The 18,348-nt window shown below is 40.5% G+C and overlaps 1 protein-coding gene across 1 annotated transcript in view; it reads left to right on the top strand.

The window, feature by feature from the left end:
* Positions 1-18,348, top strand: part of LOC143284779 (voltage-dependent calcium channel subunit alpha-2/delta-2-like) — a 93,910-nt gene that overhangs the window by 18,000 nt on the left and 57,562 nt on the right. The window contains exons 5-7 of the mRNA XM_076591776.1: positions 4,636-4,714; positions 6,796-6,845; positions 7,426-7,524. Coding sequence (XP_076447891.1) covers positions 4,636-4,714; positions 6,796-6,845; positions 7,426-7,524 — 228 coding nt within the window. The remainder of the gene's footprint in view (positions 1-4,635; positions 4,715-6,795; positions 6,846-7,425; positions 7,525-18,348) is intronic.

Raw genomic sequence — 18,348 nt, 5'->3', positions numbered from 1 at the left:
AGAGAAAGCAAAGGAGAGTTTGTTGCTGGCATGACGTACGGGCACCTTATTAACATTCCATGGAAGGCAGTGCCCTTGGAAGCATCTTGATAAGCTCTCACGGGTAAAGCGTGATCTACTTTCGGAATCGATGCTTAGACAATTTCCAGACGGCGGTTTCTTTGAGACTTGTCCTTCAGATGCCCTGCGTGGTCAGAACTTAACAAGTGACATTTTACATTTGAGTTTTAAAATTGATCGTTTCTTTAACTTTGAGGAGTTTGAAGGTGTCTCAGTTTTATTGATCTTGTTTACAGTATTTATTAGACTTCACCGGTTGGCTTAGAGCCTTATGTCGGCAAACTCTGCATCCCTTTCACTCCATTTCTCCGGTTCGAAGGTCGAGAACGGTCGCTGTCCTGACGTTTCGTTTGGTGACTACGGGCACTCCCGGAAGCGATCGCGTCAGGCCTTCCGTTGCGTCAGCTAGACAAGTCCCGTATCTGGCGTCTTGAAAGTTGGTTAATCTTTTCGTCTCCAAAATGTTTCTGGATATCATGTTCATCACTCCGTCAGTTACGCCTGATCTGTCGGCCCCAAGAACATCTCTGCCTACGTGACAGCAAATTATGGGGATTACGCTGGATCAGGAGCGAAAACTTTCAGCAAGATGAAACAGCTGATTGATCTTTTGTGCCAAAGCGAACTCATGTTGCTCCAAGGCTGGGGTGGTAAGAAACCTTTCAACCAAGGGGGCCGTAACTGGATAGAGGAGAAGGCTTTCGGACGACCGAAACGTGGCGACCCATCAACACTAGGGACCGTAGTTTTTAAAAAGGCCGACAACCTGTGCATTTGTCGCGTAACCGCCTCACACCAAGCGAAGGTGAGGTGACCAGAATTATATAAATTTCCAACCTTCAAACCTCTTAGACTTCAACCTTGGACAGAGAAAAAGCATCCAATGCTTGCCTCCCTTGAACGAACTTAGATCTGCGTACAAATGTCGGTTTTGGCCTCTGACTTTCACCAGTTCCCGACCCTACCTTAAACACTAGGCCGTTCTCTGGTTTACAAACCTACGTTTTCGGACTCAAATTACCTTTTCAGAATCTCCAATTCCCCTTCAAGTATTTCAGAGGTCCGAATCGGCGGTCCGCCTGTTCTGCGGCTTCACGACCCTCAACGACCGTTGTACGCAGACGGTACACTGGTTCTGGCGGTAAAAATGGTTCTCTCTTCGAAACAAAAGAGATTCATGATCTTTTCCAACTCCTTGTCAGCCCTGGAGGCGATCGCCTGCAGGAATATCACTCATCCCAAACTGCTGGAATTTTATGAAGCTTTTACTTTCGCAGCAAAGAAAGGATACGAGGTTGTGTTGGCCTGGGTTCCCGGACATGTTGGCATTCGTGGTAACGAAAGGGCGGACCTGCTGGCCAGGAACGCTGTAAAGAAAGAATTATCCAGATCCTTTGTACCATACACAGACATGAAGCGGAAGGTGAACACTTACGTTAAGGATCTTTGGCAAGAGGAGTGGAACACCCAGACGGACAACAAGCTCTTCCAGATCCGTCCAGACCTAAAAGAGACCCTCCCTTCGGGGGTGAAGAACAGAAAGGAGGAGTCTGTGCTGTGCAGACTGCGTACGGGGCACACTTTTTTTACTCATTCTTACTTGTTGAAGGGGGAAGAGGCCCCTTGATGCATTCCCTGTGATGAGCCTCTCACCGTGAAACACGTGCTCCTTGACTGTTGGGATCTGCATGACATTAGACACAGACATTACACGGCGGTTTCTTTGAAGACTTTGTTTCGTGATGTCCCTCCGTGGGTGCTGATGGACTTCTTAAAAGAAGTGAACATTTTTAACCAGATTTGAAGGTTTTAAACTATGGAAGTTTTTTTTAACTTTGGAGTGGAAAGTTTGAAGTGGTGACTCGTTTTAATTGGTTGTTTTTTTATCCTTGTAGTAGTTATTGACGCGGCGATAGCCTTGAGATGGCCTTAGTGGTCGGCAAGGCTCTAAGCACTATAATTTCATTTCATTTCAATCCGTTCAGAAGGGATCGGACAGCTCGCTGTTCGTGGACGATTTCGTCTTGTATGCAACTGGCAGCACGTATGCCAGCATCCAGCGACGGCTTCAGCTCTGCGTCAGCAAAATCCAGTGTTGGGCAGAGGAGAATGGCTTCACATTTTCGTCCTCCAAAACTGAATGTATTCATTTTCATAACTTTCGCCAGTTCTATCCGGACCCTGAAATCTGTCTGGGAAAATCCACCATCCCGGCGGTCAAGGAAGCCAAATTTTTAGGGGTCGTCTTTGATCAGAAGCTGAACTTCCTCAGCCATATTAAACAGCTGAAAATATCTTGCCAAAAAGCCCTGAACATCATTCGAGTTGTGGCACACACGGACTGGGGTGCTGATAAGAGAACTCTCTTGCACCTCAACAGAGCCCTGGTCCGGTCCAAACTGGATTACGGAAGTGTAGTATACGGCTCGGCCAGACCGTCTTACCTGAAACTGTTGGAGCCTATACACCACCAAGGGCTCTGTCTCAGCTTAGGTGCGTTCCGCACCACCCCTGTGCACAGCCTGTACGCAGAGGCGGGGGAACCGCCTCTCTCCAACCGCAGACTGAAGCTGACCCTAAATTATTATTTGAAATTGTTTTCTGAACCTACAAACCCTGCTTACGACGCTGTATTCAACAACCCTTTTGACAAGAAATTTAAAGACAACCCAAACTGCATCCCTCCTCTTGGACTCCGCATTCAGCCGCACTTAGAAAATGCCGATCTGGATGTCGGTGGCATCTCAGATTTCTCCAAGTTCCCCGACAGCCCTCCGTGGACCTTTACAACACCTGAGGTCCGATTCGATCTGGCCTTGTACCGTAAAGACTCCACCAGTTTTCTGGCCTACAGAACTTACTTTTCGGAACTCTGCCACAAATTCCCCACTTTTCAAAGTATCTTCACTGACGGTTCCAAGTCAGAGGACGGAGTCGCTGCATCTGCGTTCTGTCCCGCCTTTCCTGACCGGCCCTCAACGGAACACATCCTGTCTGACAGCTCGGTGTACACTGCTGTGGTTCTGGCGGTAAAAATGGTTCTCTCTTCGAAACAAAAGAGATTCATGATCTTTTCCGACTCCTTGTCAGCCCTGGAGGCGATCGCCTGCAGGAATATCACTCATCCCAAACTGCTGGAATTTTATGAAGCTTTTACTCTCGCAACGAAGAAAGGATACGAGGTTGTGTTGGCCTGGGTTCCCGGACATGTTGGCATTCATGGTAACGAAAGGGCAGACCTGCTGGCCAGGAACGCTGTAAAGAAAGAATTATCCAGATCCTTTGTACCATACACAGACATGAAGCGGAAGGTGAACACTTACGTTAAGGATCTTTGGCAAGAGGAGTGGAACACCAAGATGGACAACAAGCTCTTCCAGATCCGTCCAGACCTAAAAGAGACCCTCCCTTCGGGGGTGAAGAACAGAAAGGAGGAGTCTGTGCTGTGCAGACTGCGTGCGGGGCACACTTTTTTTACTCATTCTTACTTGTTGAAGGGAGAAGAGGCCCCTCGATGTATTCCCTGTGATAGCCTCTCACCGTGAAACACATGCTCCTTGACTGTTGGGATCTGCATGACGTTAGACACAGACATTACACGGCGGTTTCTTTGAAGACTTTGTTTCGTGATGTCCCTCCGTGGGCGCTGATGGACTTCTTAAAAGAAGTGAATATTTTTAACCAGATTTGAAGGTTTTAAACTATGGAAGTTTTTTTTTTAACTTTGGAGTGGAAAGTTTGAAGTGGTGACTCGTTTTAATTGGTTGTTTTTTTATCCTTGTAGTAGTTATTAACGCGGCGATAGCCTTGAGATGGTCTTAGTGGTCGGCGAGGCTCTAAGCACCATAATTTCATTTCATTTCACACATCCCCTTGGCAGCAACCATGGCACCAAGGGACCTAATTATTACCTCCCTTTGGGCAACATTCGTCTGTGGCATTGGCTTACGGAGCAGTCATACAGCATACCTCTACTGTATTGAACCTCAAGCGTGCCATGCTTGGGTAGGGATGCCCTCCCTCGACTCAGGGAGGAAGGTGGTCCGCTAAGGGCCATGTGCTACACAAAAAAATGCTCACATTCCCTCACCTGTGACCATGGTACCAAGGTACATTGTTGTCTCTGCTGGGCCGGCTAGCACTCATGGCCTTATTTGCCCATGTCGAATACGTTGACATTCAACCACAGACTTCCTCACTCGGCATGACAGTCCACATCTTCAGGGAGAAAAGTGTCGCATATAGGGATATATGTGCTGAGAATTGGCATTTGTTGGATTGAAAATTACTGAAGGTCATTTTACTGGGTAGGCAGGTCTGTTATTAGTATCATTATTATTGATAAAGACATTGGAGAGAAAGGGGAGGGAGAAGTAGTGAGGACAGAGGTAGCAAATGGGAGGAAATGGATAATGCTATCATGAAGGTTGTCCAGTGTTTACTTAGAAATTATTATCATCATTATTATCATCATGATCATCATTGTTATCACAGTCATTCACATCATTATCATCATTATCTTTTTTTATGTAATATACTTTCCTTCCCAAGTAAGCAGTACTGTTCTGGTGACAGGTGCGGGTGTTCACCTACGCTGTGGGCCCCACCGCCACACCTGTGGCAGCTATCAGATGGATGGCCTGTGCCAACAGAGGTGAGGCGTAACCTTCCCAACATAAATATGCATGATGACATGGATATGTGTATGAGTGTGTGTCTGTAATAATACATATATATATATGCATATAAAAATATATATGTACATATACAATTATGTATACAAATGAACACACACACAAACATTTATATACATGTTTCAACAACTAATGACACTGGCTAAAATAATGGCTGACAATGTGGTTTATGTAAAATTTTGACAATTTTTGTTACTGCCAGGCGTAGTGGTTAGTGTCACGGACTGATGGCTGAGAGGATATGGGTTCGAATCAGAGCGGAGATGGGTGTTTTGGCCTGCGGCTGGCTCCTACCCATAGTTAAGTTCGCTATGGGCTTAAATGGGAAGACTGGGACCACACGATTGAGTATCATCCACTTTATGGATTCGTCTTTGGATGTGTTGCTCTAATTTCCTGACCAACACTGCAAGTGTCTGTATCTCTTGGGCCTGGTTGACACCGGGATATCATTTTGACAGGGAGTGTAGAGTACAGCCTTGTCACAGTCACATAGTCCCAAACCTAAATGAACCTCCATAGCAGCAGCGTCATCATCATCATCATCATCATCATCATCATCCCTCTTCGTTATCAATATATTTACAAAAGAATTTAAAAGCCCCAAATTAGGTTGTCTTTCATGCCCTGCTCTCATGTTGGCCTCAGTTTCGATATCCCTCCACTTCCACACTTGAGGTGAGTCTTGTCAAGGTCTTCAGTGTTGAGGGGATTCATGGAGGACTGCCATTGGAGGGATGTGGTGGTGGTCTTCACTCTGGGGGAGACATTCAGTCTGACTTTGCGACTAAGCCATTATTGTCATCAGTAGGGGGCTTAGTAGTTGGTGTCCTAAGTATGTTAAATCGGAACAGGCACTACTGAACACCACTGAAGTGACTCGGCAGCAGTGCAGGGTCTCCTCTCGCCTCCTGGCAACTAACATCAGTGGTTCCCTGTGGGCTGCCAGCACTGGGACTGTGACAGACAAAACCTGGTTGTGGCTGTGTACGGGGGACTCGGAATGAGTGGCATGAGAGTAATCCCACTAAAACGGTGCAGGTGATGGGGCAGCAAAAAAAAGAAAAGTTGTTACTGTTAGCTGCTTTACTTTTTTTGTCTTCTTGATGGTGTTTTTCTGTGTATGTATATTTTGTGTTATGTCCAATTATTATGAAATTAAAAAAGAAGGTAATTTGATTTTTTTTTTTAAATGGCACCAATTTGCGTTTTTGGGATTTTTTTTCAGGGTGTTTTTTTTGTGTTTTTTTTTGTCACCATTATAGCAAAGGCTGTTTCCTTTCAAAGGAGTATTTCATAGTCCTGCCCAGCTACCTTTTGATAGATACACCATCACCACATTTGGTTTATTAGTTTTGTTTTGGTATCACCTCTGACCATGTTGAAAGCCATCTGTCACAATATTGAGTGAATTAATCACTGTATTAGAGGAGACACAAAACAGATTGCCCATGGCAGTGTAATCAGATACATCTGCAGCAATCTCTTTGCTGCAGGTTTTCTCTTTAAAAATTTTTTTTTTTTTTACAACTGAATCCTTTGAAAGGTATTTTTTTGTGCTGGAACTGCAAATCAAGTGAATTGTTTCATCAGATGTTCATGTCAAACCACCTCCTTGTTTTCCAACACAAATGCTGTCTACTGAGTACTGACTTACAAATGTGGCAGCTTATTAACCAGTTGTGGAAATTCTGTTGCTTTTTATTTATTTTCTCCAGAAGTCTAGAAGTGTTTTCATATGTATTCTTTGCAGTCCAGAATGATAGGTGGGATAATGGTAGGTAGTCTCTTTGTATTTGTGTATGTGTGTATGACGTGTTTGGAAGCTTATAAATGCATTATTACTATTATTATGATAAAACTTTGGTTTGTGTATGTAACATAGATGTAATGTTTTATGTTAACAAAGCGTTTTTGTAAAGCACCTAGAGCAGATTTCTGGATAGTGTGCTATATCAGTATCCATTATTATTATTATTATTAAAACTAACTTTAGGGTTTGGTTAGATTTAAATAGCAAGGTATGTTGGTTGTATTGCAGGTTACTTCTCACAGATCCCTGCCATGGGAGCTATCCGTGCACGAGTACAGGTAATTACAGTTTGTTTTTGCATTGTCTGTTTTTACTTCAGTATTTCTGATTTTTAAGTGAAATTCTAAAGCTTGCTGATGCTGTATGAAAATTAGCAGGTCTTTTATTGATTTTTGTGCTTTTCAAGACCTGGATCGCTACATAGTTTTAAGTATTTATTTGATAATTGTATACTATCTGAAGAGTAAGGGCAGTTTCATATGACAGCACTGAATAAGTGCTACAGTTGCTACAGTATACGGGAAAAACAAAAAAATGTCTTGCTTTGATAATACATGCAAATGATGGCTATTAAACAGCTGTTCAGTTTTAACTATGGGAACAGCAGATGTGAAGTTGTAAACCTTAACATAACTGGATACAGAGAATGTCAGCAAATAAAAGAGAATCAGAAGTGAACTTACTGTGTTTCATTGGTGTGAAAATTCTGATTCTGAGTCAGGAGATTTCTTCTGTATTTATCCAGAATCAGAGAACCTATAACAAGGAAGGCAGCAAAGTTTCTTTCTTGTTGATTTTTAAGACCACATGCGCTCATAAAGAGTGATCAGGTGTTGCCGTGACCCTGTTTATTTCCAGGATTATTTGGTGGTGATGGGTCGGCCTCTGGCCCTGGCCTATGCCGAAAACACTCAATGGACCAGCGGTCACAAATCCCCCCTCTCTGACAACCCCGCGGTATCACCACTCATTTAACCTCTTCTCCATCACCCCTTTTTGATTCACTCTTCTTTTTTTTTTTCTTTTCTTTTTTTTTTGTGATAATAAATTCTTCTCTTTTTGGGCACCTGGTTCCTGGTTTTGGACTTTGGGCACGCGGTTCCAGGTTGGACGTTGTCCTATATCATCACGGGGGCTTTGGTTCTGCTAGAACAATGGCTGTGTGTGTTTGGGTTGATGGCCCGTCTTATCATTCATGCAGGGGTTGCTAGTAGAGGTTATGACAGTTATTTATGGAGGTTGTGGGGCTGGCTTTGGTTTTTGCTTTTTGGATTTGGTTAATGTTACAGTGCTGTTATTTCTCATTTCAGAGTTGTTGTTGTTTTCCTTTTTGTTCGTTTTTTAACCGGAATACATGATGATTGTGAATGCATTGTTAGTTTTGTGAGAAATGGAGAGAAAAAAGTGTTGTTTGAAGTTAGGTCCAGTACGTTGTGTGGAGCGCAGTGGACCGTGAGTTGTGCTCCAGTGTTCCCTGCTGCTGTGGACACGGTGCATGCTGACAGCTGTAGGTGACACATGCAGCATTCACTTGTCAGGTTACAGTTTTCAGCACTTTCTACAAAAGTTGAAATGCTTTTATGGCAGAATTATGTATCCCATATCATTTTGAAAGTGGATTTTTACTCCTTATTTCACTAGATGTTGAGTTGTTCTGTGGGTGCTAGTCTTTCGGAAAGCCGCCTGAATTTCATGCAGAGAAATTTACTGTGACAAAAAGTAGTACAATAGAATACAATAATAATCAACATTAAAGTTGATCACACATTATATTGCCTGATCAGAATTGGAACAGTTTATAAAGTGACCAAAACAGATAAAAGTTCTCGATTCTTTTCTGTGCATTTACATATCTGTATAACCAACCACTTTCTATTTAGTCTACAGTGCAGTACAGTTATTAATGCTTAAGTCAGTGGTACATTGCTTCATAGCTTGGACCAAGTTGGAGGAATGCCTGACATATGTGGTTTGTGAATTTCTGGGTTCATTTATGGTGTCTTTGTGAAAACATTGATTTCTTTGACAAGGAAATCCCCTTTATCAGGCAGAACTTTACAGTTGAATAGTTAAAGTTTTTGTATCACTTGAATCCCAAGCAGTGACATGTGATGAGAAGGGTTGTGGAAATGATGTCGCCTTGCTGCCCACTGACAGAGCAGCAGGGTACAGTGTGGTGACCTGCCACCTGTGACAGGAAGGTTTGCGTTGAAAGCATGGTTCAGCAGTCTCAGAGTCCTAAAAAATATTTTTTTAAAGGACTAGAAGGCGTTGCTGGATATGTGCCCATACCTCAGAAAAGATGGAGAGATTTGTGGACTGCAGACTTTGACTAATTTAGCTTCAGAATGGCTGTTTTCCCCCCATTACATATTGGTCTCATTGTTTCTCAGCACAGAGCTCAGGCTTTGTTTCACAGTTCATGAGTATGGAATTGCCATCTCTTTCTGTGTGTTCCATTGCTCTCTGTCTCTCTGAGAATCGAGTCTGATCTCAATGTGTTCATTTTTTCACATGCACACACACAGACACACACACACACACAGACTCGCACACAGAGACATACACACACAAACACACACGAGAGTGTGTGCACATGTGCGCACGCATACTCTCTCTCAAACATTCTCACTCACACAAACACACACACACACACATGCGCGCGCGCACACACACAGACACACACACACATACACACATACACACCGCACAGAGATACACTGAAACTGTGAAAATTAGAACTGAGGTATTTGAACAAGCACCATATTTTTCAGCAAATACTGCTGCATGGATCACATGCTTTTATATCGAATGACAGCCTTGCATTCATAGGAATGTAAAGCTTTCTCTTGTCAGGGATGTATTTTTTATCTTTCCACATCAGTGTGTGTGGCCATTTCATTACTGCAATGGTTATTGTCTGCATAGTACTTCTTTAGGTGAATGTCATTGGAAAGTTATCAGCTGAAGGCAGTTGTTGCCACAGTGAGACCAGTTTGGTGTCTGTGCATGTTGGTGGTTTGTGGATGTGGTCATACTGGTGTCAGATTTCAATAAATTGGGTTGTCATTTTCGGTGTAAAGCATCCTGCAATTGCAATGTTTAGTCCACGTGGAGCTTGATGCCCTGAGGTGCCAACCAGTATGGACATGCCCTAGGGTGTTTTAGAAAAGTTAACAATGAAAAAATAGTCGGGTTTGGGTGAGTTTTTATTTACTTATTTATTTTTGTTTTATTTTACGGTACCATGGTAAAAACTAAAATTCTTATTGTTTGATTACCATTCTGGTGTTCTGTTTGAATGCTTGCAAGTTTTCTTAATGATCCCTTGAACCCTGATCACTGATGAACACTGGATCAGAAGTCCAATGCCTACTGGTTCTGCCCTGGCATTTCTTTAGTGATACAGGTATGATAAGGTTTGGCCCGATAAAATCACTTGAAGAGGTTGCATTCAAGGGCATGTGACTGATCTAAGCCCATCACAATATAACATGTAAGCTATTTTGTGGAAAAATGGTGAGTTGCATTATCAAACCAGTGTGATCAACCTGGAAGTATTCAAATTAAGGTCAAAGTTTGGCATCAACATTTCTTTTATTCTTGCACATGTTTCCTCAAGAAACACATCCTTGAAATACCCAACGTGTTCTTTGCAAGTACAATTGCATCTATTTTTCTTTCTTTTTTTTTCTTCTTAGTTTATTAATAGATTTCTCATTTTTATCACATGAATTTAATTATTTAGTAGATCCAGAGACAAATTACCCAGCAACTTAATAGGGAAGCTGATTACTTCAACTTCACTCATAAGACTGTGTACAGATTCTACCATGCTGCTAGTTATGCTGTCTTGTCTAGACTGCCTCTTGTAAAGACATTGTGCTTTGAGAAATGCGGAGTTAGGACACATAAATAGATTTAGGGGTTGGCACCTCGGCATGCATGTGAATTTCACCAAAATGTCACAAATATTAAGCTTTGGTGCAAATGTGATGAAAGTGTCTGATGTAGGTTAGGATAAATCTATGACACAGCTGTTGCTGTCACTCTTCTCTGTAAACGGCACTTTAAAGTACCTGACCTCAAAGAATGCCTGAGGAAGAATGATACACAGTGTGATTGGGGAAGGACATTGCTTTGGGCTTGAGACTGAACACACTTTGAAAGTTTGATTGACATTTCTTAGTGTGCTTCTCTCATCTTAAGACATGTTTCAGTTGTTTTGTTGTGGTCTGTTCTATACGTTCTTCAGGGCATCCTTGTGTCTTCTTCCATATATCTTATCTCGTCTGGTACAACAGCGAGTTCATTTTGTTCAGTGTGTGTGTGATTTTTGTTGTTGTTTTTTAAATAATTTTTTTATACAATTTGTGAGGAGCAGAATAAAGATGGGAATATTGTGTTCCAGACTGTCAGAAACCTGCAGATGGAATGTTAGCTATCAGAAGAAAGGGCATCATGGGGAAAGATTGAACAACACCTATCATCTCATCACCCATGATCCCACAGGCCTCAGCCACATCCCTCCCCTCCCAATCCACCCACCTTCCCGTCTGCCAACACAGAAAACAACAACAAAAGAAGGTTTTACAGTCTGTGTAAAGCTCTGGTTGATTTTTGTCAGGTCTGCCACTTTCATGATGTGGCCTGTTCAGTTCTAAGCTGAACACATGACCAAATCAGCTCCTGAGATTTTAAAGAGTAAACAATACATAACTTGCATCCACTTTGCTTGTTGTCATGAGAGACACAGGTAATATGTCTGGTTTATAAGGGAGAAAAAAGAAAAAGAAATGAATACAAAAAAACCTGGCCAACATCCTTTTCTTTTGGCAGGATCTGAGTTTGGTTAGTTCATGTTGTTATGACCTGAAGTGTCGTGCTAAAAGTGTCTGACAGCTGAGCTTTGCCCCCAACAGGAATACACCCAGTACCTTAAGCAAGGGATGGAACAGCTAAACGTTCAGCCATATCAGTGGGAGATAACAGTGGAGCCTGTGGTAGGAGTTATTAGTGCCACTGCTTTTGGCTGTGCCTGGGTCCTCATGTGCATTATGCATATTCTTTGATAAACAATGTGTGTGTTGGCCGCCGGTTGTGTTGATTCTAACTGACGCATGACAAAAGGAGTGATGGCATTTTGAAACATATACGGTCTGTTTTTTTCTGTCATCGGACATGAGGTTTATAAATGTTTGCATTTTGAAACATATATACAATCTTTATTTATTTATTGTGATCAGACATGCATTTAATGAATGTTGGTATTTTAACACACACACACACACTTTTATATATATATATATATATATATATATATATATATATATATATATATATATATATATAGTCTTTGTGTGTTTTATGTCACAACACTTTATGATTGATATATATATATATATATATATATATATATATATATATATATATATGCATATATGTTTATCAATATATAATATTTTGTTTTGTTTTTTCTAAATATTAGGGTAAGAACACTTCTTGTCTGTTGTGAAGCATGCTTTTAGAGTGAATGCAATGTAGTGTTTTGAGTGTGATGATGGGATTTGATCATTCTCTGATGACACTTTTCTTCAGAAGCAAATGAATATAACTTTCTCATCTTAATAAAGCTCTTTTTTTTTCTTTCTCTTTTTTTTTTTTTTTTTTTTTTTAAATGTCAGTGATGAAAATGCAAAGAAGTCTCACTGATCAAGGTTTTCAGAAGTATCTACTTTTAGTATTTTTCAGAAATTTACAAGTACTCATTTCATTGGCACAATCTGTGGTACACAAAGGTTTTCAGAAGTCTTTTCTACTTTTAGAGTTTTAGAAATATACAAATAGCCATATCTGTTTGATAAAGGAGACCATTGTTATTTCCACAGCTGATGCAGAGACTCCCATGAATTAACTGATTGTTTTGAAATGAACTGGGTACAGCATTTTGTGTGTTGAGGTGTGCGTGTGAGATGTGTGGGAAGTGTTCATTTACCGAAGCTTGCTGTTGACTGGAGAATACATCTCAGGTGGATAAACGCCCTGACTTCATTCCTGTCTTTTCCTGTGTGGTTCCTCATTACTCACAAGTCAATGTTGACCTTATCATTTGTTGGATGGCCTGGCAGGCACTTGCAGTTTTGACCTGACTCTGAAGTTGTGCCATGTCCATTTAGAATGTGTGGTGCGGTGTGTGTTCCTAGGAGAGGACTGACTTTTCTCCCATGCTTGTGTTTCCATCTGTCATTCAGGAATTCTGTTTATGGACTTTGGAGGCTGGATTTAATTAATGCTTATGGTGTTAGATAGTCCACTCATATCATTTAACATGTGTCTCATCTTCGTTGTTCTGTGGTTTGGTTTTTGTTTGTGTGATGTCTGTTGATTATTGTGTTGTCTGTGGGGTGTGTATATTTGTCGGCGATGTCATACATGCTAGCTTGAAGCAAATGGAAAAAAATTCTGGAGACGTACATTGACGCTACTGTTAATCAGATCAAATAACCATGGATGTCACTTTGACATTTACTGGTAGACTTGATCTGACCTTTTTTTCTTTTTTGACAGTACCACAGTGTTGATGCTGTTGTGTTTTTTTTGTTTTTGTTTGTTTAATTATTTATTTATTTTCAAATATTTTACAGTTGTCTGTATTGACTTTTTATTTCATCTTCTATTTTTGACACAATATCATATTGTTGACTTTATTCATTTCTTCTTCTTCTTTTTCTTTTTTTTGTTTTACAGAATTGATTGTGTTGACTTTCTTAATTTCTTTTTTTTTTCTTCTTTCTTCTTTCTTCTGTATGACACTGCCCAATATTTCTTTTAGAAAATATTGATTTATTTGTTTGTTGACACAACCCGATTGTCTGCGTTGACGCTGTCCTCTAATGTCTGATAAAGGAGTACATCCCTGTGCTGAGCCGGCCGCAGGTGTTAAAGAATGCCAAGGCCTTCGAATGGGGCAACATTTACAAAGATCATTTGGTACACTTTTGATGGTGTAGTAGCTGTGTCAGTCACTGGGTGTTGGTGGTGTCTGTGGTAGTAGCGCCCCTCCCCTGACAGTACAACACCAGTGTTAAGAGTGACTTGATCTCCACACACACACCAGCTGTGGCCCAACCCCCCCCCCCCTCCCCCCACACCTTTTCTCCCATGCCTCCATGTTGCACAGCTTTGGCTGTCGCCTTCGTTGTGGACCAATTGTTGTCCGTGTGTTGGTATGGTGCCTTGTTCACACTGATGTCTGTCTGTCCACCTGGTCATCTGATCCACCTGCCCTCCTCCTTTCCACACAGTCCATGTGTCCTCATGTTTTGCCTTTCCCCTTTCCCCCATTTCTCTCTCCACACTGTATCTTTTTGTTTTGCCTTTCCCCTTTCCCCTATTTCTCTCTCCACACTGTGTCCTCTTGATTTGCCTTTCCCCTTTCCCCCGTTTCTTTCTCCACACCGTCACCTCTTTGCCTTTTCCTTTTCCCCCATTTCTCTCTCCACACTGTGACCTCTTTGCCTTTCCCCTTTCCCCCATTTCTCCACACTGTGACCTCTTTGCCTTTCCCCCATTTCTCTCTTCATACTGTGTCCTCTTGTTTTGCCTTTCCCCTTTCCCCCATTTCTCTCTCCACACTGTGTCCTCTTGTTTTGCCTTTCCCCTTTCCCCCATTTCTCTCTCCACACTGTGTCCTCTTGTTTTGCCTTTCCCCTTTCCCCCATTTCTCTCTCCACACTGTGTCCTCTTTTTTTCTCTTTTTTTCCCCTCTTCCATTGACTCCGTTCCTCCGTCACTCCTGATCCCAGATCATCTGTCGTGTTGTGTTAGATTGTATGGATTGAAGTTTTTTGAATTTTTTTGTTTCTTTGGGTTTTTTTCATGAGTCATTTTGATTTTCCTTATATTTTGTTTGATCTGTTTGGGTTTTTTTTTTGTTGTTTTGGTTTTTTTGTTATTTCTCAGTTGCTGCTACTTCCCCAGCCCTTTTAGTAAAGCTGTTCACTCACTTTTATGGTTCTTTTGAAGTTCACATTAATGGAGACATGAAAATGGATAAATTATGCATGGTTGGGTAAAAAAACAACAACAACAAAAAACATGGTTTGAAACAGATAGCAGTTTCACAGTAATAGTGTTAATGGACCAAAAATGGTAGATCTGAAAATATGCTGAAATTATTAAGATTTAGACAAAGTTGTATTTTATGTTTTCTTTGGGAGAATTTAAGTTTCTTGAGGAGGAAAAAAACAGTGTTTTTTGCTCATATGTCTTTGTTAAGAAACAGAGGATATTTCTTCTTTTTTTTTTTTCTTTTTTTTTGTGTCAAAAAGCAAATATTTCATTGTTACAGCTGCAAAGCATCGAGCTTTGCAAACAAATGAGTTAACAGAGGACACTGACTGCTAACGGAGTGATTTGTCTCTATCTCCAAGTTGTTTGTAAAGTGATTTATCAAGTGTACCACTGTAAAGTATATTTTTTTATGGAATATTATGGATGTTTTTTTAAAAGTAGGGATGGAAACCAGTTTACAGTCTTTCCCAGATGTCAGAGATGTCCTTTATACCAGTTTCAGTGTTTTGTATAAATGTTTTCTAACATTATACTCTAAACGTGATTCAAATCAGCTTGGACCATAACCATATTTTGTTTTGGTAACTCAGAGCTTCAGTATTTGCCATAACATCACTGACTTCAGTGCCCATTCGGTCATGGAATTGTTCCAGATTCAATTTTTGCCCATATCTTTGCGTTTTCCCTGATGTTGAATATTATTTACCTGGCAACAGTCACCTGCAGTTGACATGCCTGGAAAGGGCAGCGATCCCCCAAAATATGTGGAGAGCTAGTTATAACTGAAGATATGCAAAAAGTTCAAGAGAGTGAAAGAGCATATTTTTAGCCCACTTGTGACAATTATTGATCAGTTGTGAATTCCCATTACAAACAAGTCAAGTTTTTGACATCTGGATGCCAACTCCTGGCTTTGACCAAGAGGCTGTTACTGCAAGCATTATCAGTGTTGACTGTGTGCAAAGTTTGGCTAGCATGCTGTGACAGTAGAGTGGATGAGCTCCAGAATGGGTCAGGAGGGAAGAAAACAATGTTCAGTCAAAAAATCCAAATTCACAAATTGGCAGATTCGATTCAGTCACATAGAGGCATTGCAGTGGTTAAGGCCAAGAATGGGTTAAGAAAGAAGAAAAGAAATTGCACCTTTAGTATAATTTGTTTTTCTGAATGATGTGTTTGGTACCCTGCTACAGAGGGCCAATAAAAACAAACCTGCTACACATGTTTCGTTATTCCCCACCATTGTCCTTTCTTCCCAACTTTTTTTTCTGTCTTTCTCTCATTTCTGTAAGCTATTCATGTGGTTATGTTTGTTTATCCTGTCATTGGAAGTAATGCTTACCTAGTACAAGATGTGTTGTGACATGTGCATTTCTGTGATGCTTTATTTTTTTGTGTTTGACTATAGAATAACATTAGTGGTGTGGATGAAGTTACTTTTATGCTGTTTTTCTGAGTGTTGGACTTGATTCTTTGCTGGTTGTTCAAAGTCTTAGTGAAAACTTAAGTGGATGAATGATGACATTGTACCTTAAGCATAAATGGGATGAAAAGTGGGCTCATATTTTTCAGTTATACAGTTTTTTTTATCCAGTGAATTGCCAGTCAGCATTTCTAGTAAATGATGATCTGCTGGCTTGAAACTGACACCAAAAATAAAGCATTGACTAACTTTAGTTCTGGACCTGCTGTTAGCTTTTTGTTTGTTTTGTACTTGTAGTAGTGGGATTTTTTTTTATTTTACAAAACTGGGAAATATAAGAAATTTCCTTTAGCCAGAGTAGATAGACATGCTGATGAGCATTATGTTTATGCATTAGTCAGGCATCTTCCCCCACTTCCTTTCCATTTTTTTATATTTTTATAGCGGATGTGGTTTATGTGTAACTTAAGGTGGATCACTCAGCATGCTGATGCCTCCTTGAAACTTAAACTAGTGAGGCTGCAGTTTGGGATCGATTAGGCAACCAAAGTTTTTAAAAATCTCTGAGAAGCTGGGCAATGAAGACATTCTGAGCATTGAAAATGTTGAATTTAGGATTATTAGATATAAATCTTATTCTTTTTGCTGGTAGTCCAGATATTCAGCTTACTTGATTTTGCATTTTCAGTTTACTACTGACTGTGAGAAGTGTGAGACTTGTTCATTGTTGATGCTGTTCTTGTTCATTGTTATTTTCTTCTTCACTTGTTGAGATGGTCAGTCTTGCAAAGTAATGTGCTTTCAAATGATACCCTCTTTCTTTTTGCCTCTTCCCTGCTCATTGTTCCCCTGCACAACCAGTGTGCATGCGAGAACATGTGCACACACACATACATGTGCAACAAACTGAGGGAATGTTGGCTTCGTTCATTTTAGAATTTTATATGTCCCTACATATTTTCCTAGCCCTTTTTTCAAATCTCATTTGTTCATCCTACCATTTATGAGTGTCTGGGTGAGTGAGAGAGAGAGAGAGTATGCATGTTCACAAGTGAATGTTTCAATATTGCTTGACTTCTTTGTGTTTGACTCTCTGTCTGTCTCAGACTGTTTGTCTTTTTCTTTGTCTATCTCTCAGTCTGTATCAGTGTATGTTTGTTTCACTCAGTCAAACTATTCTGACTACTCCTGTCTCTGTCTCTCAGTCTATATCTTGCTTTCATCTTCATGTTTTTTTTCCAGGTTTTTCACTTCATGTTGTCTTTCCCTTGATAGATCACCTTTCTTGTTAGACATTTCTGTGTAGAAAGTGTTTTCATGGTGGGGACTTGTTTGCAAAAGCTGGTTTATGTTAACTTTCAACATGCAGCCAGTCTGAAACTGGTGTGGCTGCATGGATAGGATAGCAAGGTAAAAAATTGTCATAGACCTGTATAAGCTCTGTAGAGAAAACATAGACTAGAAGTTACCATCCACGCATGTGGAAGAAAAAACACATATGTGTCTGTTGCTCAGATGATGATTTTATGAGACAAGTGTTCATTTCTTATCAGTAATATGTTACCCTTATGAAGATGGACACATGCTTCTCTTCCTGTAGGGCATACATTTCATGACATGTTGTGGACAGCATAATACTATGGTAAGGACAACGCTCTGAATGTCTCAACATGTAACTGAACTAGATTTCAATCTATTTATATCACATTTGGTGCCAGATCTGCATTTAAAAAGTCTGCTAGTTTCCATGACATCCAGTTGGATGAATGTTAAAAGAATTAGCTTTTGTAGCAAAGAATCCACTGTGGCTTTTGACTTGTGTGGTATTGTGTGGTTCATTAGCCGGTTTTGCTTTGCAGTGTTCTGTTGTGAGCATGAACTGTTTAAATTGGTAGTTTTCTTGATGTGTGGTATATGTGTTCGAGTGTGAATATAAGAAAGTGATTGATTCCATGCATCTTTTTTTTTTAACATCTGCATGGAAAATCTTTTCTCAAAATGATGTATTTCATAAGAAAGATTTGTGTTTGTGTATGTGTGCATGTGTGTGTGTGTGTGTGTGTGTATTTTCTGGTTTAGATATGACAGATTAATTGTTGCAAATACTACTGAAAGTATGTGATGAAAGATTCATTTTTTCTGTGTTCACTTTTAATATAAAGTAAGACTGTAATTGCATGCGTGTGTGTGTGCATGTGTTTGTGTGTGTGCGCTAAAAATGATTGGGCTGATTTTGTGCTGGTGCATGCATAACTTTGTGTGTGTGACCTTCATTTTTGTGACTG

The sequence above is a fragment of the Babylonia areolata genome, chromosome 8 (genome assembly GCF_041734735.1).
Source record: "Babylonia areolata isolate BAREFJ2019XMU chromosome 8, ASM4173473v1, whole genome shotgun sequence".
NCBI lineage: Eukaryota > Metazoa > Mollusca > Gastropoda > Neogastropoda > Buccinidae > Babylonia > Babylonia areolata.
This window is presented reverse-complemented; position numbering and strand designations above follow the sequence as displayed.